We start from the raw sequence: 25,341 nt of genomic DNA, 5'->3' as shown, positions 1-25,341 counted from the left end.
ACAGCTCACTGTGCTAATAAAGACAATGGGCTGAACGGGAGACAATAACGTAAAAAAGATAGTGTATGGCCCTATAAAATGCAACTGGCTGTTTGGCTGTATCCAGATATCGCAATCATGCCACGACTTGATGATGGAGAGAGACAGCAAGCGATTGGGATGCTTAAAGCTGGCCCAAGCATTGAACGTGATGAACACTGAACGTTTTCCGAAATCATTGCGCTTGGACTCAGTCACTTTTTTTGAAAAATTGTCATTTCATGATGTTCTATTCAAAATCAATTAAGCGAAGGTTTATAAACACTAAAATGGCCAATAAATAAAATATTCAAACATTGAAAACATTCACCACTGAGTTGATTTTTTGTGATTTTTTAAAGTTCCGTTTGCGGAATTTATGCCTCTCGGTATAAGAATGATCTGACTTTTCCAGCAGATATCACACAGTCAAACCTGTCTATCCAAGGGATCAACCAAAAATGAACACCCCGCGGGTTAGGGGGAGTCCCATATTGGTTGGGACGAGAAAGAATTTACCCGATGCTCCCCAGCATGTCGTAAGAGGCGACTAACGGATTCTGTTTCTCCTTTTACCCTTGTTAAGTGTTTCTTGTATAGAATATAGTCAATGTTTGTAAAGATTTTAGTCAAGCAGTATGTTAGAAATGTTAAGTCCTTTGTACTGGAAACTTGCATTCTCCCAGTAAGGTCATATATTGTACTACGTTGCAAGCCCCTGGAGCAATTTTTTGATGAGTGCTTTTGTGAACAAGAAACAATTGACAAGTGGCTCTATCCCATCTCCCCCCCTTTCCCCGTCGCGATATAACCTTCGTGGTTGAAAACGACGTTAAACACCAAATAAAGAAAGAAAAGAACCAAAAATGATCCTTGTGGACAGGTGTTTTTTATGAAAAGGGGAATTATGCAGGAAAGAACCTTGTTGGGTATCCTTTTTTGTCGCCAGAGCAAGTTCTACTAACAAGAGGTTGTCGCCAGAGCAAGTTCTACTAATTTGGATTCGTGTAATGATGTACCACCAAGAATTTTTGCTTCCAAAGACTTTTTCTGTAAAACAGTTGATGCATTTGTTTGTTTGTACCAAGTGTTTACTTTTTGATGTGTATAGTACAGTACACCAGAGTGTGTTGCAAAGCTTTATTTTGTAGCATATGCTGGTGATCCGATTGTAACTTTTGAATTGAATTCTTGGAGTGACACGGAATGTGTGAAGTATTCTGCATTGTTATTCTGCATACACCACGATGTATTCATTTTGAGTAATTTTTAGTCTGTATCTTGCCATTTCATGTACAGCTGCTTTGTGTGTAAATTGCAAGCGGGCAGTCATTTTGATGTGTTCATCCCTGTTTTTTTCTTTTCTTTGTTTTAGATCTATAAACATGTGCGAGTTTTCTTCGGAGCCTGTTATATTTAATCTATGAACATTATAGATTGCTTTACATTGTGTAAATCTGTGTTTCAGATATGAAGTATGTCATGTCTTGTTTGAGTTCAAATGCAATTTAGACTGTAATATCATAGGAGTATTTCCTAGGTTTGGACAACAGATGGTAGAAAAGCGTAAGAAACACAAATTGCTTTCCTTGATTACGCCAAACACTATTTTGTAATTGAGCATAGAGCTGATTGGGCTTTTTGCTGTGTTTTGTATTCGATACGTAACATAATATGTTCTGTAATGTAACACAACATAATGTCATGTAATGTGACTTTTTAAAAATCCGATAAAGGACGCTTGATCACAAATTATCAGAGGAAGTGTGATCGGAACATTACAGCAACACACACAATGACAGAATCAAAGGAGGTAAAGTGATTTTGAACGGGTTAATGTCAACCGAGTTTCAAACATCTTATTTGAATTTCAAAAATGTTTATATCACAATGATTTAAAAAAAAAGTATTTACATACTTGAAAAGGTTTCCATAATGTGTCTCTACTCAATGTCCACATGCGTGATTGATTTGCATTGTACTAGACTAAAGAAGCCAGTGTAATTCCTCGTTGTGTTGCAGCTCAGATTGGTATAACAGCACATTCCATGTGTGACGGTAGATTGCTCTCTCTCGGTGAGCAGTAGGATTTCATCCACATTGAAGATATAGTCCTTCCCATGTGAATGATCATTTATTCCATCCTTGATCTATTCAGAATTTGACATGGGATAAGAGCATCTTTTCACTCGTGTCATGGTTCATACAGCTACACATGCTTGAAATCCTTAAAAGTGGATTTGGAGGGGTCAATTTCACGTTATTGAAAGTCCTTGAAAAATTGCATGAGGACAAAATTAAACAAAGGTACAGTCCATTCTTTGATTGAAATCTGCGTGAAAGGAGAGGAAAGAAGGTGTCCTTTTGATGTCCCTCCCACTTAATCGTGATCTGGAAGTGTTACATTCCCCGCTATAAAGGTAAGATGGTGCTTGATTTTTTTCTTGAAAAGGTAATGCGAGTCCTTGAAAAATCCTTGAATTTAGGATTAAAAAATCTGTACGAAGCCTGACATGTAAACAGTCTACGGCCTGGCAGTTTTCCTTGCAGAGTGGCAATAGTTTGTTGACATGATTTCATATCTGACACCTATGTTAAGGCCAAAAAAAAATAAATAGGTGTGGTTGAGGTAACATAGCCCAAAAAAATAGGGTAGGAAGGTAGGCAATCACTTTTTTTTTTTGGTACTTTTTTTTCTAATGTGTACAAATTAAACCTACTTGACAGGGAAATAAGTGTGCGACTCGAGCGCATTCGCTTTCATTGTGTTTTCTGCACTCGTTTTTTTATTTTTTTTAATTATTTTTTTATTTTTTTATTTTGTTGTTGTTGACAAAGGTAATAAAAAGTTATAAGGTCGGCCCCTAAACATAGGGTAGGTCGGGTTACCGTAACCACACCTATTTTTTTTTTTAGGCCTAAGGACAAATCATAATGCTTCAGCAATGAGTTCCTGAGTGCTCTGCACATGGAGCAGCCAGACTGGTGATGGTTGGCATGTGTCTGAGTGGAAGGAGGCTCTTATCCCTGGCAACAAGCTGGAATCTGTGATGGTACCTGTTGATGGTTGGCATGTGTCTGAGTGGAAGGAGGCTCTTATCCCTGGCAACAAGCTGGAATCTGTGATGGTACCTGTTGATGGTACCTGTTGATGGTTGGCATGTGTCTGAGTGGAAGGAGGCTCTTATCCCTGGCAACAAGCTGGAATCTGTGATGGTACCTGTTGATGGTTGGCATGTGTCTGAGTGGAAGGAGGCTCTTATCCCTGGCAACAAGCTGGAATCTGTGATGGTACCTGTTGATGGTTGGCATGTGTCTGAGTGGAAGGAGGCTCTTATCCCTGGCAACAAGCTGGAACCTGTGATGGTACCTGTTGATGGTTGGCATGTGTCTGAGTGGAAGGAGGCTCTTATCCCTGGCAACAAGCTGGAACCTGTGATGGTACCTGTTGATGGTTTACAGGGGACAGGTACATGTACTCTGTATCTTTAAATGTGAGGAGTGCAGAATCAGCAATGTATTCATTGACTGAATGACGCTGGTTATTCTTGTGTTTTTGATGTGCGCCTTTGTGAAAGTTTCTTTCTGTGATTCGAATTTTGAATGGTTTAAGCACATTGTATAGTTAAAAGAAATTGGCTCTCTTCAGAGGCACAGTTAACAACCAAAGGAATCTCGTCACTGAATCAGTGATAGTATTATTTGTACATGTTTTTGTTGTTGTTTGCTGGTTACATGCATTGGAAAGTTGAGTGTGTGAACAAAGTGAAAATGAAGCGGTTGCTCCATTGTGCAAAGTGGTGCAAGTATTTGCTGCAATGTAAATCCTCAAAAACTCAAATATTATTACGTTCAAAGCGTTTGTTGTTAGAAAAGGTGTTATTGTCAAAGGCTTGATTTCACATGTGTACATGGACGTACTGTTTTTTATATATTTTTTTAATTTTTTTTAACAACCTTTGCAGCTGCAATAGATAGAAAAAAGTGTTTCAGTATTATTTACCATTGAGGAAAGTCTCATTTTGTTCGAGTTTACAATTCCCTACTTTAAGGTATTGAGCATTGTGTCTCTTCTTTACCCTAGCTTCACACAGGGTATTTGTGCAGGACAATTGTGTTGGGGTTATGACTGTGTTTACAATTACTTGTCACAGTGCATCATTGGGGTGTGCACGTTAAAGATCCCACGATTGACAAAAGGGTCTTTCCTGGCAAAATTGCTTAGGCACAGTTAATAATTGTCTACCTATACCCGTGTGACTTGGAATAATAGGCCGTGAAAGGTAAATATGCGCCGAAATGGCTGCAATCTACTGGCCGTATAAAATTTCATCTCACACGGCATCATTGCAGAGCGCCTAGAACTGTACCCACGGAATATGCACGATATAAGCGTCCTATTGATTGATTGATTGATCTCAAAGTCAAACAACCGGGTTGGCTGAAGAGTACAGTTCAAGAGAGATTATTTTGATTACTTCCCTTGGCAAATCCTATCCTGACGTCCCTTGGCCTGTAGAACGCATTTGGCTTTTACAATCTTGTGTGTATGTGTGGCTGGGGGAGGGTTTGGTTACAGAGAGAGAGAGAGAGAGAGAAAAATTATTGGACCGTCTGATTCACTTTGTTTGTAATTTTCCTGTTGAAGCTAATGCTACACTTAACTATTTCAGGTGGGATGTAGGGGAGGTATTAAGAGAGAGGGAGAGGGGGAGAGAGAGTATATTCCATTGTCTGCTTCACTTGGTGTGTTTTATTGTTGAAACCTATGCCATTTGTTCCCGCCACTGTGATGGCAACTTCTTTCACCACATGATGGTAGACATGGATGCATGCATCAAGACCTCTTCTTGAGATTTTTGTTCGTCAAATATTTTGTGCGCTAAAGGAAGTTCCTTCCCAGATGGCCCTTCCCCCAACCTCCCAACCTGTGTACATTTCACCATGCTATTACTCACACACCTTTGGTTCTTATTTGGATGCTTAGTTTTATCCGTTTGCTTTTGGAATTCCACCACAACAGTATTTTCTGTAATTTTTGCTGGTCAAAGTATAAAGGTTTTGGAAGTACATGTACTATTTTTCAGCAGATCTGATCACAGCATATTTGACCCAACTGCTTGTTTTGTCCACGTAGTATGGGTGTCACAATTTGAGTTTTACAAACAGATGTTGTTGGTTCAATTTGTGCCACATTGGGATCGACTGTCTCCTGTTATGATGTTTGAGAAACAAGTGTTTTCCTTCAGTGTTTAGCTCTTGGTTAAAGCCAACATATGTGATGGTCATGTCAAATCCAGCTGTTTTGGGAGCCCTACAGGCTTTGCTAGGTGGGTGATTTTAAGGGTGGACAAAATCAAAAAAGTCCGACTCCTTCTATGAATTTGTCAGCTTATTACCTTCAATGAGAAGACACACTCAAAATAAATTGGCTGCTTATACATGTAACTGATAACATTTGTTATGTATGTCGCTGTTTCTCCAGATTACTTGATTGCTCATTACTGTAAAAAGAAAATTGCATTATGCCTGGACAAATCTTTTCAGAAACATTGTCAGTGTTCAAAATGGTAATACATGAAACTGTGCAATATTATTTCCCACAATATTTGGTCACACTGAATAGAGAGTCACACCAAAAAAGTAATGGATGACAAACTTGTGGTCTGTTTTTAGTAAGACCTCTTCTACTAGTCATTTTTTCGTTACAAGTCCCTTTTGGGTACCCTGTGAATTTTGCAACTGGCTTGTCTGCTTTCATTTGTTTTTGTGTGTCTTTTCTTCCTGTTTGTAATTTTATTCCTGTTTTTTAAACAATGTTTTCCGTATTCTGTCTGTATCTGACATTTACTTTTTTTGTCATATTTTGTACTGCCATTGCATACATGTGCCAAATGTCACAGTTGTATTACTGCAATTTTTGTCTTCTTTGCCAACGAAAATAAATTCACTTGAAAACCCAGCCTTCCTGTGGTCTTCTGATGAGAAAGTTTTGTTGATCTGTTAAAAGGGTAGATGCTGAATGGTATCGTGCACACACACACACACACACACACACACACACACACACACACACACACACACACACAAACACACTCACAGATTTGTTTATGTCAACATTTTATTATACATAGATATGCTTTAGTACAAATGCATAATTAACACAATTACACATACATAATCAAGATTGAAACAATGGTTTAGCAATCAATTTTCTGCGAAGATCCTCTTTAAAACAAAATGTGCACGGAATGAGCGCTTCTGCTGGAAACACGCTTCTCCGGGTTTACCGCTAGGTGGCGCACGAGAATCAGGCCTGTGCTCCAGCGGCGCGCCCGCAATTTCGCTTCGCTGCGGAAGGGTAACACAGTCGTGTCACTGACCGGGACACAGCGGCAGAGATAATATTTTGCGGAAGAATGCCGAACAAGTGTTGTGTAGTGAACTGCAACAAAGCAAAGGGATTTAAGTTTTCCAAAGATGTTGAGAGGAGAAAGCGATGGATGGTTAGCAGGCCACAGTCATATTGTCTGTGTGCTTTGTGCTTTGCAACTTCAGGAACAACGTCAGTCGTGTCTAATCATGCATAATGTTTGTTCTTGTTCTTTTAGTCAAATCCAAAGCTATTTTGTTTTATGCAGGCATGCTCACACTGAGGTAGACGTGTCCTAACTTGATATGAATGCGTACTTTTCTTTCTACAAGTACTGCATAATACTACAGTCATTTGTGTTTTCTTGAGAAAATCATAAACTTTTTTTTCACATCTGTTTCTAAAGGCATCTGGGATAGTGGTATTCACCTGAACATCATAGGGCACAAATAAGCCCTGTTGCACTTTTTTGTTCACTGGTTATATGAATGCAGCTGTGGATCAATGTATTAGTGATACTAATGGGTAAATTCCAAAATTCATTATCCGATTTGAGTAAAGAGTTTAAGACATGAGCAGAGGTTATTTAGTATATGTGTGAGTGTGCTATAGTATATGTGTGACTGTTCACAGTTCAGTGTACACTGAACTGTGAACAGTCACACATATATTATAGCGTGTGCTCATCTATGCAGGTGTGAGCCATTGTGACTGACCAAATATCTGCTGCTAGCTGGAACTGTTTAGTTTGTGGTCACCACCACAGAGCCATAGTACCTGGAATGTCTGTGTTTAGTCAGTATGTGATATGGCAGGCTTGAATCTGTTTGCCAAGATATATTTCATATACTGAGTGTTGTATAATGGTGCACATCACTGTTGTTCACTTTTTGTGCTGGTCTGTGTGTTTTGTTTAACTGTTGGTTATTACTGTACTAGTGATTAATCAACTGAAACTTTACACTTACATTTGTCTGTGTGTACAGTTTATTTTATGCATTGATTTTGTGAGCAGTGAATACTGAGTCTTGTGCGTGTGCTTATTTAGTTTGTTATATGCATCAGTGAGTGAGAGTTAAGCCTACTCTATGAATCAGTACATCTTCAGTGCTCATTCTTGCAAGATTACAAGGAGATATTAGCTATACAGTAGTTCATTCAATGCTCAATTTAAGATCAAAGTGATTCTTCACAGATTAATATATTCTGCCAAATAGCACTACACAGTCTTAGCAATCTGATTCTGAATTCATAAACTCAATTTTTTTTTAAACAATTGCAAAATGATTGACAGTGTGTTATGCATCCTCCTGATATTTCATATACAGCTAATGGATAAAGTTGAATTGACCGATCAAGTTCAGATAATAATTTTATCTTTTGCTGCAAACTGCAAAAAATATTATATTATCAGAAGTCTGCCCAAACACAAAATGCCATCCATGCATTGCACAATTCTTTGTTCATTTATTACTCTCATCACACACAGACATTCACCAATTCGTTCAGGCATATATATGACACTTTATTCATCACACAGTGACACAAGTAAACCATGAACAACTGAAACTTACCTGACCTGCAACAACTCTTAAATTTAAAGAAAAGGGGTTAAAAATCAAGAGTCTGCGAAACCCGGCAAATGCAGTTGGCAGCCCAGAGATCCCTAAGTACCTCTCCCAAAGATGGTACTTTTCGGCTATATTTACAGTTTCAAGCTGTTTGGACAACTTCTTTGAATGTGTGATTGTATAGTGGTTTTTTTTGGAAACTTAAAGGTAGCCTCGTCAGGGGACAACTATTTAAATCCATATCCTTATCATTTTGTTTCTCGATTTAGAATAATCATTTATAGATGACTATTACTCATTTCCCTTGTTGGGGTGTACTTGTATACATGTACTGGTGGTTGATTATCCAAATATCCTCTCAGTGATTGAGGCTTATGTGAGGCTCAGTGATTGTAAATTTCTCTGTTCCTTTAACGGGTTTATCCGGTATTTTTATGTGTACTAATGGCACAGGTAGATGTGGGGAGTGATGTAGTTGTTTGTTCAGCCCATCCCATAGAACTCCAACCTGAAATCACACAATGGGTATGAAATTAATGTGTGCATATTTAAATGTTCATATGTAAACTCTACAAGCAGTAGAACTAATAAATATAAACTAAATATAGCTGAATATTCTAAATATTGTCTTCTGTTATTTATGTTCTGGGACAGTCCAACCCCCCTCACCCCCCCCCTCACCCCCCAATAAAAAAAAACCAATTTCTCAATGCATCACTGGGCCATGACAATGACTCAATGACTATAACTAAGTAATTAAGTTGCTAAGTCTGATTTTCACAATTTTAATTCTAATTATGATTTTTTTGTGTAGCAACGTGTCTGTATCTGCATTACATTTTAATTTAAACTAAGTCTTATCACACAGTGGAGGGAACATGACAGCTGATCGGTGGGAAGTGGAGTGGGAGAATATTTCACGAACGTCTCAAAACATGCCTACTCAGTCAGCACAAGAGTCAAGAGTGCCACTATCATAGTAATCTGGGCTAAATTTTAAACAAGAACCTTTAATTTTTTCCGCAGTAATTTTCTCCAAACTAAGCCCAAAATAAAGGCTACAAAACCGTGCCGACGTCAGTCTCAGTCAGTTTCGGCGATCACAAACTGACACACACTTGACAGAAATCACTGAACTTCAGTCTGAAGCAACTTTGAACTCACCTTTCAACCAAATCTGCTTTCCGACCCGAAGTTCGTGCATCCCGCTGTCGCAGTTCAGCTTTCAACTCGGACAAAGTCCAGGTACCATACGGCCTCGACATGTTTTGATGCGAAAAAAGTAAGAAGTGTCGAACTGAGCGTGGAGTGAACGGGTCCAAAGCGAAAGCGTAGATAGCGGACAGGCGGAAGTAAAAGCGAGTCCTGGTATTCGCGCGCCCCCAGCGGCGAAGTACCGAAGAGTTATCCTTCTTTGCCTAGCAGAAGCGCTCATTGTTGTAGAGTTGAGACTTTAACAGAAAACAAAGCCATTTCACCACGGCAAAAGCAGTCTTATAAACACATGTTATGTCAAAGGAAACAATACATGACTGATGTGATGTGAACATAAATATTCAAACACCAGCAATACTGCTGTACAAATAAAGTACATGTACACAAAGAAACGTTGATTATCAGAACCTGTGTAAAGTTACCCCCCTTGTAATACCTCCTCCTTTTTAAGACCTGATTTTCTCAGATTAGTTTGAGGTCAGGGGGGTAACTTTACACAGGTTCTGAACAGAAAGTCTGAGAAAACCATGTCTTAAAATGGAGAGGGTCTTAAAATGGAGGTTCAACTGACGTATTTTGTTCATGTGAACAGTGAACACCGTATCTCACCTATGAACGCGAGACAACACAAGAAAGAAAAGAAGTGCGCGGCCATAATCTGAGGATATTTTATTGGTTTTAAGTTAAACTAAGATAGAGAGAGAGAGAGAGTGTATGCGTTATGATTTTTAGATGTGTTTTAGTGCAACTCTAAATTCTTAGTAAATGTGATAGGCTTAATTAGTGCTATTAGTTTTAAGTGCAATCTTTAATTCTTAATAAATGTGATGTATTTTATGTCTGTGATCGTCTGACACTGCATGGCAATTTTCCTTGTTTTTATAAGGACAGTAACATTTTGAGTCTTGAGTCTGAGTCTGATATTGCAGGGAAACAATTACAGTGGAACCCCATTGTACGACTGACACAGGCTCCTGTACGACGGATGCAATCACACAGTCTTAAGAGTTCTCATTTGCTGCAAAGCAACAAGGGAGTTCTGACTATACGGCACTGTCAACCATTGGAACAAAGATATTTTGCGCTAAGAGCATAGCTTAAATAATGTTTGATTGGAATGAAATGAACATTCTCTCCGCAATATTAGAAATTCGAAAGAACAGTCAAGATAATACGTACGGTAACATGGTGTGAATCAGATGATCTCATGAGAGTGAGCTTGGGGCTTTATACAACAAACGAGGCTACAGCCGGACATGTAAAATAAAACAAAATACAGACAAAAACTTGGCTCACAGTACGTATTTTCCAATGACAAAAGATTGGTGGATGATGACTCTTTCACGCTACACAGGTGCTGTGCAAAGACTCCACTTTCTTCATTTCGCTCTGTCGAAACTGACCAAATCTAGCAGACACGTATCGGTCAGCAGAGGCCATTCCTGTAACATATCGGTCAGCAGAGGTCATATCTGTAACGTATCGGTCAGCAGAGGCCATACCTGTAACGTATCAGTCAGCAGAGGCCATACCTGTAACGTATTAGCCAACAGAGGCCAAACCTGTAACGTATAGGTCAGCAGAGGCCATACCTGTAACGTATCGGTCAGCAGAGGCCATACCTGTAACGTTTCAAACACAGGATGCCACAACTGTAACCGGCGTAACAGACACAGGAGGTCACAGTTCCAATGTATTAGTCGTCCCTCCCACTTAATCGTGATCTGGAAGTGTTACATTCCCCGCTATAAAGATAAGACGGTGCTTGATTTTTTTCTTGAAAAGGTAATGCGAGTCCTTGAAAAATCCTTGAATTTAGGAACAAAAAAATCTGTACGAACCCTGACATGTAAACAATCTACAGCCTGGCAGCTTTCCTCGCAGAGTGGCAATATTTTGTTGACATGATTTCATAACTGACACCAATGTTAAGGAAAAAAAAAAAGGTGTAACATAGCCACAAAAAAAAAAAAATAGGGTAGGAAGGCAATCACTTTTTTTTTTTTCCTTAACATAGGTGTCAGTTAATTAATTAAATTTTTTTTTTTTTTTTTACATTTTTTTTTATTTATGAAAATCGTAGTCTTGACACGGATAGCGGAATGGCGTATTTTTTGCAGAAAATCGTAATAAATTACGCCAAATGCTTCAGCAATGAGTTCCTGAGTGCTCTGCACAGGGAGCAGCCAGACTGTTGATGTTTGGTATGTGTCTGAGTGGAAGGAGGCTCTTATCCCTGGCAAAAAGCTGGAATCTGTGATGGTACCTGTGATGGTTTTCAGGGGACAGGTACAGTGGTACCTGTGATGAAAGGACACCCTTGGGACCAGCCAAGAGTGTCCCTACATTGCAGGTGTCCTTTCATGACAGGTATACTTTGGTGGAGATAATATAAAAAGGGACAAGAGAAGGTGTCCTTTTAAGGGAGGTGTCCTCTCATGGGAGGGTCCACACATCGCAGGTACTGCTGTACTCTGTATCTTTAAATGTGAGGAGTGCAGAATCAGCAATGTATTCATTGACTGAAGGACGCTGGTTACTCTTGTGTTTTTGATGTACGCCTTTGTGAAAGTTTCTTTCTGTGATTCGAATTTTGAATGGTTTAAGCACATTGTATAGTTAAAAGAAATCGGCTCTCTTCAGAGGCACAGTTAACAACCAAAGGAATCTCGTCACTGAATCAGTGATAGTATTATTTGTACATTTTTGTTGTTGTTGTTTGCTGGTTACATGCATTGGAAAGTTGAGTGTGTGAACAAAGTGAAAATGAAGCGGTTGCTCCATTGTGCAAAGTGGTGCAAGTATTTGCTGCAATGTAAATCCTCAAAAACTCAAATATTATTACGTTCAAAGCGTTTGTTGTTAGAAAAGGTGTTATTGTCAAAGGCTTGATTTCACATGTGTACATGGACGTACTGTTTTTTATATATTTTTTTTATTTTTTTTAACAACCTTTGCAGCTGCAATAGATAGAAAAAAGTGTTTCAGTATTATTTACCATTGAGGAAAGTCTCATTTTGTTCGAGTTTACAATTCCCTACTTTAAGCTATTGAGCATTGTGTCTCTTCTTTACCCTAGCTTCACACAGGGTATTTGTGCAGGACGATTGTGTTGGGGTTATGACTGTGTATACACCCCCCGCGGGTTAGGGGAAAGAATTTACCCGATGCTCCCCAGCATGTCGTAAGAGGCGACTAACGGATTCTGTTTCTCCTTTTACCCTTGTTAAGTGTTTCTTGTATAGAATATAGTCAATGTTTGTATAGATTTTAGTCAAGCAGTATGTAAGAAATGTTAAGTCCTTTGTACTGGAAACTTGCATTCTCCCAGTAAGGTCATATATTGTACTACGTTGCAAGCCCCTGGAGCAATTTTTTGATTAGTGCTTTTGTGAACAAGAAACAATTAACAAGTGGCTCTATCCCATCTCCCCCCCTTTCCCCGTCGCGATATAACCTTCGTGGTTGAAAACGACGTTAAACACCAAATAAAGAAAGAAAGAAACTGTGTATACAATTACTTGTCACAGTGCATCATCTCAAAGTCAAACAACCGGGTTGGCTGAAGGGTACAGTTCAAGAGAGATCATTTTGATTACTTCCCTTGGCAAATCCTATCCTGACGTCCTTTGGCCTGTAGAACGCATTTGGCTTTTACGTTCTTGTGTGTATGTGTGGCTGGGGGAGGGGTTGGTTACAGAGAGAGAGAGAGAGAGAAATTATTGGACTGTCTGATTCACTTTGTTTGTAGTTTTCCTGTTGAAGCTAATGCTACACTTACCTATTTCAGGTGGGATGTAGGGGAGGTATTAAGAGAGAGGGGGAGAGAGAGTATATTCCATTGTCTGCTTCACTTGGTGTGTTTTATTGATGAAGCCTATGCCATTTGTTCCCGCCACTGTGATGGCAACTTCTTTCACCACATGATGGTAGACATGGATGCATGCATCAAGACCTCTTCTTGAGATTTTTGTTCGTCAAATATTTTGTGCGCTAAATGAAGTTCCTTCCCAGATGGCCCTTCCCCCAACCTCCCAACCTGTGTACATTTCACCATGCTATTACTCACACACCTTTGGTTCTTATTTGGATGCTTAGTTTTATCTGTTTGCTTTTGGAATTCCACCACAACAGTATTTTCTGTCATTTTTGCTGGTCAAAGTATAAAGGTTTTGGAAGTACATGTACTATTTTTCAGCAGATCTGATCACAGCATGTTTGACCCAACGGCTTGATTTGTCCACGTAGTATGGGTGTCACAATTTGAGTTTTACAAACAGATGTTGTTGGTTCAATTTGTGCCACATTGGGATCGACTGTCTCCTGTTATGATGTTTGAGAAACAAGTGTTTTCCTTCAGTGTTTAGCTCTTGGTTAAAGCCAACATATGTGATGGTCATGTCAAATCCAGCTGTTTTGGGAGCCCTGCAGACTTTGCTAGGTGGGTGATTTTTAAGGGTGGACAAAATCAAAAAGTCCGACTCCTTCTATGAATTTGTCAGCTTATTACCTTCAATGAGAAGACACACTCAAAATAAATTGGCTGCTTATACATGTAACTGATAACATTTGTTATGTATGTCGCTGTTTCTCCAGATTACTTGATTGCTCATTACTGTAAAAAGAAAATTGCATTATGCCAGGACAAATCTTTTCAGCAACATTGTCAGTGTTCAAAATTGTAATACATGAAACTGTGCAATATTATTTCCCACAATATTTGGTCACAGTGAATAGAGAGTCACACCAAAAAAGTAATGGATGACAAACTTGTGGTCTGTTTTTAGTAAGACCTCTTCTACTAGTCATTTTTTTGTTACAAGTCCCTTTTGGGTACCCTGTGAATTTTGCAACTGGCTTGTCTGCTTTCATTTGTTTTTGTGTGTCTTTTCTTCCTGTTTGTAATTTTATTCCTGTTTTTTAAACAATGTTTTCCGTATTCTGTCTGTATCTGACATTTACTTTTTTTGTCATATTTTGTACTGCCATTACATACATGTGCCAAATGTCACAGTTGTATTACTGCAATTTTTGTCTTCTTTGCCAACGAAAATAAATTCACTTGAAAACCCAGCCTTCCTGTGGTCTGCTGATGAGAAAGTTTTGTTGATCTGTTAAAAGGGTAGATGCTGAATGGTATCGTGCACACACACACACACACACACACACACACACACACACACACACACAAACACACTCACAGATTTGTTTATGTCAACATTTTATTATACATAGATATGCTTTAGTACAAATGCATAATTAACACAATTACACATACATAATCAAGATTGAAACAATGGTTTAGCAATCAATTTTCTGCGAAGATCCTCTTTAAAACAAAATGTGCACGGAATTCTTGTAGAGTTGAGACTTTAACAGAAAACAAAGCCATTTCACCACGGCAAAAGCAGTCTTATAAACACATGTTATGTCAAAGGAAACAATACATGACTGATGTGATGTGAACATAAATATTCAAACACCAGCAATACTGCTGTACAAATAAAGTACATGTACACAAAGAAACGTTGATTATCAGAACCTGTGTAAAGTTACCCCCCTTGTAATACCTCCTCCTTTTTAAGACCTGATTTTCTCAGATTAGTTTGAGGTCAGGGGGGTAACTTTACACAGGTTCTGAACAGAAAGTCTGAGAAAACCATGTCTTAAAATGGAGAGGGTCTTAAAATGGAGGTTCAACTGACGTATTTTGTTCATGTGAACAGTGAACACCGTATCTCACCTATGAACGCGAGACAACACAAGAAAGAAAAGAAGTGCGCGGCCATAATCTGAGGATATTTTATTGGTTTTAAGTTAAACTAAGATAGAGAGAGAGAGAGAGTGTATGCGTTATGATTTTTAGATGTGTTTTAGTGCAACTCTAAATTCTTAGTAAATGTGATAGGCTTAATTAGTGCTATTAGTTTTAAGTGCAATCTTTAATTCTTAATAAATGTGATGTATTTTATGTCTGTGATCGCCTGACACTGCATGGCAATTTTCCTTGTTTTTATAAGGACAGTAACATTTTGAGTCTTGAGTCTGAGTCTGATATTGCAGGGAAACAATTACAGTGGAACCCCATTGTACGACTGACACAGGCTCCTGTACGACGGATGCAATCACACAGTCTTAAGAGTTCTCATTTGCTGCAAAGCAACAAGGGAGTTCTGACTATACGGCACTGTCAACCATTGGAACAAAGATATTCTGCGCTAAGAGCATAGCTTAAATATATGTTTGATTGGAATGAAATGAACATTCTCTCCGCAATATTAGAAATTCGAAAGAACAGTCAAGATAATACGTACGGTAACATGGTGTGAATCAGATGATCTCATGAGAGTGAGCTTGGGGCCTTATACAACAAACGAGGCTACAGCCGGACATATAAAATAAAACAAAATACAGACAAAAACTTGGCTCACAGTACGTATTTTCCAATGACAAAAGATTGGTGGATGATGACTCTTTCACGCTACACAGGTGCTGTGCAAAGACCTCCACTTTCTTCATTTCGCTCTGTCGAAACTGACCAAATCTAGCAGACACGTATCGGTCAGCAGAGGCCATTCCTGTAACATATCGGTCAGCAGAGGTCATACCTGTAACGTATCGGTCAGCAGAGGCCATACCTGTAACGTATCAGTCAGCAGAGGCCATACCTGTAACGTATTAGCCAACAGAGGCCAAACCTGTAAGGTATAGGTCAGCAGAGGCCATACCTGTAACGTATCGGTCAGCAGTGGCCATACCTGTAATGTTTCAAACACAGGATGCCACAACTGTAACCGGCGTAACAGACACAGGAGGTCACAGTTCCAATGTATTAGTCACATGAGACTTCAACTCTTGCTGGTCAGTTATATGACGCCAGACATTTACAGAAACAAATGAAAATAAAAACTTGTGGGGATATAATCTTGAACAATTCAAATGTAGTTTCATGAAGATCCGTCCATTAGTCATAATTCCGGGAATCGCTCCAAACACACACACACACAAACACACACACACACACACACAAACACACACACACACACACACACACAAACACACACACACACACACATACACACACACACACACACACACACACACACACACACACCATCACCCAGTCAGTCTTGATTCCCAGTCTATCTGAAAAGATTTAGTCACATTTTGACTAAATGTACAAATGTAATGCATCAGGCAGAGACCAACAATGCACTGTGTTACACAGACGCGGTAACAACTGTAATCTGCCTGACACAGGGACCCAAAACTGTAACAACTGTAATCTGCCTGACACAGGGACCCAAAACTGTAACAACTGTAATCTGCCTGACACAGGGACCCAAAACTGTAACAACTGTAATCTGCCTGACACAGGGACCCAAAACTGTAACAACTGTAATCTGCCTGACACAGGGACCCAAAACTGTAACAACTGTAATCTGCCTGACACAGGGACCCAAAACTGTAACAACTGTAATCTGCCTGACACAGGGACCCAAAACTGTAACAACTGTAATCTGCCTGACACAGGGACCCAAAACTGTTAACAACTGTAATCTGCCTGACACAGGGACCCAAAACTGTAACACTGACTGTAATCTGCCTGACACAGGGACCCAAAACTGTAACAACTGTAATCTGCCTGACACAGGGACCCAAAACTGTAACAACTGTAATCTGCCTGACACAGGGACCCAAAACTGTAACAACTGTAATCTGCCTGACACAGGGACCCAAAACTGTAACGTATCGGGCACCGGAGGCTAACACGGCAACTTTTCAAACACAAGAGGCTAAACATGTAATGTATCATATAGAGGAGTCCATAATTGTAATGTATGAGTCGCAGAAGGTAACTGTAACGTATCAGACACAGGAAGCCACGACTGTAACGTCACGTATCAGACATGTATATGACACCACAGCTGTAACATTATATATACCATCAGTACACAGGAAACAACACACAAAGCCGTGTGTGTGAGTGTGTGTGTGTGTGTGTGTGTGTGTGTGTGTGTGTGTGTACGTACGTTATATGTGTGTGTGTGTGTGTGGGGGGGGGGGGGGGCGGGGGGTGTTTGTCACTGTGTGTGTGTGTGTACGTACGTTACATGTGTGTGTGTGTGTGTGTGTGTGTGTGTGTGTGTGTGTGTGTGTGTGGGGAGGGGGGGTTGTCACTGTGTGAATGTGGTGTGTGTGTGTGTGTTAGTGTGTGTGTGTGTGTGTGTGTGTGTGTGTGTGTGTGTGTGTGTGTGTGTGTGTGTGTGTGAGGTAGAGGCAGAGGGTGTAAAACGGTGTTACATTCAGCTACTATTTTCTTTAGCTCAGCTTGTCGGAAATATTGAATGCGTCCTATATACGCTTATTAAGCCAAGTAAATTATATTTTGACAGTACAGAAATCAGCAAATTCAAATAAGTTCACCTCAGGTCAACGCAGTTGTAGGGAACCAGCCCAACATGCAGAAAGAATACAGTGTAGTACCAGAGTAAAACACATGCGTTGACACGTTTCAATAGCTCATATATATCTTGTTTGAGTTTGTGGGACACTAGCAGCAGAATGTTCTCAAACCTTCACATCAACTTAGCTGCACACAATACCTCTTCAACGATTAACGTTTCTCAATGGTTATGAACTTTACCACGACGATCAAATGTCGCATCGACCAAACAAGGTTTCATTCGATCAAGCGTCCATTTGATCAAGTGTCTTTCGTTGAAATGTCATCATATTACATGTCATTTGTTACAAATAATATAGCATCTTCTTGTTAGCATAGGCCTATGCATGGCGTCTTCCTACTTACAAACTGTGCAGACTGTGTTTGGTTTCAACCGCCTCTGGAATTTAAACCCTGACATAGTTATCACTCTCGAAACATTTCGTAACATTCATATACAGCTTACAAAAGGACTGGCGCAGGAATCAATCCTGTACAAGTTGGAACACACGCTGCGATTTCAGATTTATCATTCATAATTCATACAATGGTCCTGGCCTTTAACTTGACCTTCCAACGACCCTGTTATTTTGAAAGAGGTGGCTAAGGCCCCCAGCACCAGACCAGACACCCCACGACCTTGACAAACTGTTCCTGTTTTTGTTTTTCCATCAGGAGGTGGCTAACACCCCCAGCAGCAGCCCCTACGACCTTGACCTTGACACACCGTTCTTGTAGTTTTTTTCCCCTCAGGAGGTGCCTACCACCCCGATCACCAGCCCGCCCTCGTCCTGCTCGTCCACGAACACCGGGTTGACCGTGCCGTCCACGTCACCATGGTGATGGTTGTTGCCTAGCAACCGCTGGCTAGCCTGGAGCTCGTGGCTGGCGGGGGGCGTGCGAGTCCGGGCCTTGCTCAGCCTGGGGCTGCTGTCATCCTCTCCATCCTGGTGCTGATGCTGGTGCTGGTGGTGAGGGTGGGAGTGGCGGCTGTCGGGCGAGCATGATGACGAGGAGGAGGTGAGCCCCACGACGATGCCGTCGCTGTGCTGCGAGACACGCAGGTGGATGTCGGAGGGCTGAAGAGGAGCTCCGTTGCCGCACACCTTGGCCTCGCCGTTAGTGTTACCGTTAGCCAGGGCGACGTCCGGGTCGTGTGCAGCGTCGTGCGGGGACTGGGTGAAGCTCTTGACGGGCGGCGGGTGGTCGGGCTGGGGGAAGACGGTGCGGGGTCGCGGGATGCGCGTCAGGGTGAAGTCCTCCAGCTTGAGGTTGACGTGCGGCACGTCCAGCAGGTTGAACGACTGCGCGTGCTGTGAAAAAACCACAATGAGACGTTAGGCGTTGGACATAAGATGTAAGACATATTAGGTATGAGATATAAGAAGACGTGAAGCATAGGACATTGGACATAGGATATAAGACAATGAGGCATGCGACATAAGACATGAGATGTAAAACACAATACATGAAACATAAGATACGAGACATGAGTCATGAGTAGGGCTTTCCACAGACGCACCACCTGAAGGGTTCCGGGGGATCCCCAACTTTAATGCAAATAGGCCTGCTCAGAAAGGAAACAAACTGCATCGCCAGGCCCCTACCCCCCTACCCACACACTTAACTTATTAATCCACGCATCACATCAATATGCGTATCACATCAACGCATCACATCAACATATCACATCGACAATTGTACCTTGCGGCGGTAGCATTCTTTGGCGCAGATGGCGATGCCGATGGCGATGAGCACTCCGCAGACGCAGCAGGCGACGATGATGACGATGATGTCGACGTCATCCATGACTTCCGTGACGATGTTCATCGTGCGTTCTTCTGGGGACAGTGGCACGTGACGCGCGCTCCTCAGGTCAAAGGTCGCGAAGTGAGTGTCGATCCAAACGGGTATGGAAAGACCCTGCGGGAAAAGATAATTTTATGTCAGAGAGAGAAAAAGAGTTTACTTTACTTTATTTGGTGTTTAACGTCGTTTTCAACCACGAAGGTTATATCGCGACTGAGAGAGAGAGAGAGAGAGAGAGAGAGAGAGAGAGAGAGAGAGAGAGAGAGAGACAGAGACAGAGACAGAGAGACAGAGAGGGAGAGAGTGAGAGAGAAAGAGAGAGAGAAAGAGAGAGAGAGAGAGAGAGAGAGAGAGAGAGAGAGAGAGAGAGAGAGAGAGAGAGAGAGAGAGAGAGAGATTCAGAGCACAGTCAGCACATGCCAATATTTATTCTCTTCCAACTCATCAAACACACACACACACACACACACACACACACACACACAAATACACACACACACACACTCACTCAACCACCCCCCTATAAACACTGACAAACAACCCCGCCACACCCCTCACTCATGCCCCTCCCCTTCACACACAATCAAACCACATCTCCCACCCCTCCCCCCACGCCAATCCCCAACATCCCCACCCACCCCTCACTCACCGGCCCTCCGTTTTGCACGATGCTCTGGATCCTGAAATCAAACTGGGGCATGGTGACCTGGAGGAAGGTGACGTAGACCCTGACGGAGCCACAGGCGATGTGACCCAGCCTGTAGGCGTCCCGGCCGACCTTGAACTGCTTGACCACCAGGTCATGCAGCCCGGCCAGGAAGCGGGAGAAGAACTCAGTGTTGTTCAGCACCAGCCCGCAGTCCCCCCTCATGGTCAGCAGGTACCGCGCGTCCTGGGGGTTCGACTCCTCCACGCTACCCGGGGTAGACGTGGGTGATGGTATGGGCTGGGTAGTGTTGGTGGTCGTGGTGGTGGTGGTTGTAGTGGTCGTGGTGGTGGGTTGGACTGAGGTATGTGTTGATGACGGCGTTGGTAGTGACGAAACCAGCACCGCGTCACTGCTGCTGGGTAGAGTGGCTATGCTGGTTGTGGCGAGGTCAGTGCTCGAGGTTGCCATGGCTACGACATGGCTTTCCGCAGATGACGACACTGACATGAAATCCTTAGCTGTGTCCGTCATCGTGCTCTCTACAAGATCGGACAGCGAAGGGGAAAAGTCAGATAGCGATGGAACGTCAGACTGCGGCAAGACAACGTCAGCGTTAGATGACGAAAGAAAAGGCGTGGTTTGTAGCAAGGATTCCTGTAGCGTCTGCTCGAGGCTGGCACTGACATCAGAACTTGAAGATGACGTCTCGAGGTATGACACTGGAAGGGCAGTGAATGTCATCGACTCTGTGCCAAGAAATGAAGTGCCAGAGGGAAGCAATGAATCACTGACTGTTTCTGCCGACACCTCTGGCGATGAAGGGTAAAATGATTCCTCCGTGCTCATGGAAAACACAACAGAAGAGGTGCTGAAGCTATCCGACGGTATCCCTAATGAAGACGTCCCATAATCCACACTAGCGATGACGTTGCTGAAAATTGAAGACACTGTGACGTCAGAAGACAGAAGGGATGACGCAGAAACAGGAGGGACGGTGTGTGACGCAGTTTGAGCCACGTTTTCACGGGAGGACGAAGCACCTGCACTGCTGACAGTATCAAGAGACACCAACAGTAAAGAGCTAGAACCAGACACAAGGCTGGTCGCTTCTGTTGAAACATAGCTGACCCCAACACTCGGTGAGGACGATAAAGACAAGTGAGGTGTTGCTGTTTGGGCCAGGCCGTGTGCTGTATCCGTTGCAGTCTCTAAACTCTCCACAGAACTGTGACTGTCATCCACCAAAGACGTTGACGGAGAAACGGTAGTGAGTGTAGGTGTCACAACACTGGCTTCAACAGTCTCTGCATCACTCTGTTCAGAGATAGACGTGCCCTCAGCCACTGCTGACGAACTGGCTGTTATAGTTCTCGCGGTCTGTACGTCTGACCGTGACGACAGGTGTTCAGAGGACGACGACAGGACAGGTGCTGGGGATGACACCGACGTGGCAGAGATGTGGGAAGAACTTTGTGACGATACAGACATATCCGGCGCCGATCGCCCGAGCGAAACTTCTCCGCCTCCAACACCTGTTTGAAATGCACTCATCGAAGACGAAATGCTCGCATCCTGCGACGATGATGACGAGAAAGATGGCGATGATGACGATGAGACTGAGTGCTGTTCTGGTGGTGTTGATGACACGAGGGTTGTCGTGACGCCACTAGAGACAGAAGCGTCATTGATGACAGCGACGTCAGCAGCAAGCGGCGATGACGGAGTGTCAATTTGCAGCGGAGGTGTGGTTAGTGACATCACAATGTGCGGGGGAGACAGCGTCAGTCCCACTGAAACGTAAACATTTCAAATCCATTAAAACTGCCCTTTGAACTCGCTCGCAACTTGTGATACGTAATAGATCGCTTACCATGCAGTTTCAACCCACTCCCACAGACACTACCCAATATTGACGGACTGTGTGATGATATCTTCTGCTATTGGTCTGTTTCGACAGTGATATCAAAATTGAGACCTCCGGTTCGAAACAGACCAATAGCAGAAGATATCGTCACACAGTCAGTCAATGTTAGATATATTGCTAATTCTCTGGACATTTTGTATTTACTGTAAAGAAATTAAAAAAGTATTTGTCTCAGTTTTGGCTGTTCCATATCCCTCCCTCTGATTATTATTTCTTTTTGTTCACTCTTTTCTTGTACTTTTCAGTATTTCAAAATGTCTTTTCTTTCAAAAAGTCTTTAGTCACTTGCTCAACTAAATTCTGGGATAATTACATTTTCATATATATTTGTTTGTTTTTAAATGCAGGTGTTTTTGTTTTTGAAGTGGGGAAGCAATAAAGAGGTCGTCGATATCAAAACTGATATCGACGGAAATGTCGTCGATATCACTTTTGCACTGAGCTCAGTTTTGCCCAATTGACCAATGGAAATCCACGTAACATATGAAATAGCAATATATGACCCTATTGACAAGAACAAGACGGCTAGTGGGAATTATTCATCATGTCTAAGTTTTGTGGTTCAGAATACAATCTCTATCACACCCAAGCAAACAAATTCAATCTCCCGATTTAGCGCCGCGTGCGTTTCGTCCTCCCACTGAATGAATTAAACCGCAAAACAGTCTTCTTTTAGTGTGTGACGTCCCTTCCACGGGGCAATTTCGGGAGAAAACCACAAAACAAGTACAAAAATTAAACCAAATCACCATCGCACGCAAGCACGCTGACCCCATCTGCACAGTACTCACCTAGCACAATCGTGACTACATACAACTTGTCCATGGCAGACAGCACAGCGAAGTAAGAAGTCCTTCTGTATCCGTGATTCACTGCTGTCGTTTTCACAGATGTTCTTGTCTGACCAAAAAACACGATCAGCAGTCTACATGTCTGCTCGCTTCAAAGCGCTCCTGAACAATTTGGCAATGGATTTTTCCGTTTGCTGTTCAATCGCCAAAGTCAATGACATCTAAACAACTAAAAGACAGGACGTCTATTTTGTGTGTTGCAGCAAATGTGAAAGTGTATGATCTCTCTTGCCACGGAACACAGAAAGGCAAGGTATAGCTGACAGTGTATTTCTTATCGTCTCAGTCATATGAAGCGTATGTGTCCAAAAGGTCAGCCTTATGTCGCCCTTGGTCATCAACCTGTAACAGACAGAGAAAATGCAATCAGACCGTCAGGATTAAACATCAACAGTGTGATCCCAAACCGTTCTTCTTGCACAAAATGGCGTCCTCGGCGGCATGTTACTCATTATGGCACCCCTGCGCGAGACAAAAAATCAATCATCCATCAACAAATCGACTCATCAATGAATGAATGATAAAATGAATGATTGGATACAATTACGGATACAAAACACTGATCTATGTAAAATAAAGGCAAATCGTGGAGAAGAAGATCTGATAACACCAGTCCTGCTGCCTCTACAGTTAGTTACCCAGTGTCCCTTATCCCGTTTCATCCCGTCTCTTCTTCTCCCTTCTACTCGTGCTCCCAGGAAGCATGGCTCTCCCTTTCCTTTCTGATATGTTGTTGTGACGTCTTTTTTGGATCGCGAAATATTCACATGTTGTGTGAGAAATGTTGTGTTTTTTTTTGCACAAGCAACCCTCTCGTCCCAATCTTCTCCTTTCACACACCTCAGCCGTTATTGAAGAAGCTGGGTTTTTTTCAATCACGCAAGCGTCCAGTGTGACCTGTCAACTGGTTGACCTTCTGTCAACTGACGGCTGTTTGACGGAACGGCTGCTATTTGCACTCATTTTGTCCTTCTTTTTCACACATCATGCCCCAGCACGGAACCAAGTTAAAAGCTTCTATTGCTCTTGAGTTTCCCGCAATTTTTTGTTTACACTGAGAGAGAGAGAGAGAGAGAGAGAGAGAGAGAGAGAGAGAGAGAGAGAGAGAGAGAGAGAGAGAGAGAGAGAGAGAGAGAGAGAGAGAGAGAGAGAGAGAGAGAGAGAGAGAGAGAATTGAATTGAATTGAATTGAATTGAATTGAATTGAATTGAATTGAATTGAATTGAAATTTATTTTATGAGGGTGACAGAATAAGCAATGTACACATGCTTTTTCTTCATCCGGCCCTCGCCCATTGAGGGGTAACAAACAAGAAGAAATGAAAGATAAGTTTTAACTATAGTACAAATGACATATTTACCATAATTAACATGTCAAGCAACCAATAAGACATTTTAAGATGCATTGTGATTCTTTAGCAATGCTGGAAAATTATATATTACAGAGAAATATTTGTTTGTATAAAAAAAAATATCCTTCATGAATTATATATAATCATGTTTTTCAATATAATCACAGAGTACAGTTATATTTTGCCAGCTGCTTGATAATATTTCTTGAAAGTTTTGTAAAAGAAACAGCATGTAATATTCCTTGAATGATGTTTCATGAATTCGTAATTTAAAATTGCTCCAGAATATGATAGACTCGACTTGTACAGCTCAATAAAAAAAATTATTTTTGGAGTTAAGGTAATTAATTTGTTACACTTTCTATAATGATTTATTTTGAAATTTGAGGCAATGAGTGTAGGTGCATTCTCTGACATAATTCTATACATCATCACACCTTTGTTATATGCAAATCTATCTTTGATAGGAAGAATTTGCAATCGTTTATAATCAGTCATGGAAAGAGATGTATGTTTTAAAATAATTAATTTAACAGCTCGTCTATGTAAACTGCCCAAGCGTTTCAAAGTGTTTGCACTTGCAGAGTCCCACACTGTGGAAGCATAGTCAATAGCTGACTGAATATGTGCCTGAAAAAACAGTTTTCTTGTGCGAAGGTCTAGAAAGTGTTTGATTTTTGATAACTGAAATATTTTTTTGGATGTGTTTTTACAAAGTGTATCTACATGTTTTGACCAAGACAGGTTATTGTCAATGGTTATTCCCAAGACTTTATGGCTATCAACTTCGGTAACATCTTGATTTCGTATTAGCAATGTTGAAAATCCAGATGTTAGATTTTGTCTTTTTTGCCTCGTGGTAAGTAGCATGCATTAAGTTTTATTTGGATTCAGTGACATATGGTTTAGTTCTGACCATTCAAGTAATCGATCAATGTTTTCTTGGAGGATATTTGCTAGTTTAATAAGATCTTGGTGACTAGAATGAATTGTAGTATCATCTGCAAATAGTTCACACATGCATTTTACAAATAGAGGTAGGTCGTTTATATATATAGAAAATAGTAATGGACCAAGAATATAACCTTGTGGTACTCCAAACCTTACTGGTTTTTTTTTTACAAGAGTATGAT

The 25,341-nt window shown here is 41.3% G+C and overlaps 1 protein-coding gene and 2 long non-coding RNA genes across 3 annotated transcripts in view; 1 reads left to right on the top strand and 2 right to left on the bottom strand.

The window, feature by feature from the left end:
* Nucleotides 1-182: 182 nt before the first annotated feature.
* LOC138969433 (uncharacterized) lies at nucleotides 183-14,250 on the top strand. The gene is made up of 2 exons (XR_011456458.1): nucleotides 183-3,487; nucleotides 11,467-14,250. It is a non-coding gene; the product is annotated as an uncharacterized lncRNA (long non-coding RNA).
* Nucleotides 7,054-9,403, bottom strand: LOC138969432 (uncharacterized). Its single transcript, XR_011456457.1, has 2 exons — nucleotides 9,127-9,403; nucleotides 7,054-8,470 (listed from the first exon to the last, which is right to left on the bottom strand). It is a non-coding gene; the product is annotated as an uncharacterized lncRNA (long non-coding RNA).
* Nucleotides 14,251-17,394: 3,144 nt separating the features above from the next.
* Nucleotides 17,395-25,341, bottom strand: part of LOC138969430 (uncharacterized) — a 111,184-nt gene continuing 103,237 nt past the window's right edge. Inside the window, exons 2-5 of the mRNA XM_070342221.1 lie at nucleotides 22,797-23,198; nucleotides 20,082-21,871; nucleotides 19,328-19,546; nucleotides 17,395-18,936 (exon numbers count right to left, since the gene is read on the bottom strand). Coding sequence (XP_070198322.1) covers nucleotides 18,373-18,936; nucleotides 19,328-19,546; nucleotides 20,082-21,871; nucleotides 22,797-22,830 — 2,607 coding nt within the window. The 5' untranslated portion in view covers nucleotides 22,831-23,198 and the 3' untranslated portion in view covers nucleotides 17,395-18,372. The remainder of the gene's footprint in view (nucleotides 18,937-19,327; nucleotides 19,547-20,081; nucleotides 21,872-22,796; nucleotides 23,199-25,341) is intronic.

Source organism: Littorina saxatilis, linkage group LG6 (assembly GCF_037325665.1).
Source record: "Littorina saxatilis isolate snail1 linkage group LG6, US_GU_Lsax_2.0, whole genome shotgun sequence".
Classification (NCBI taxonomy): domain Eukaryota; kingdom Metazoa; phylum Mollusca; class Gastropoda; order Littorinimorpha; family Littorinidae; genus Littorina; species Littorina saxatilis.
This window is presented reverse-complemented; position numbering and strand designations above follow the sequence as displayed.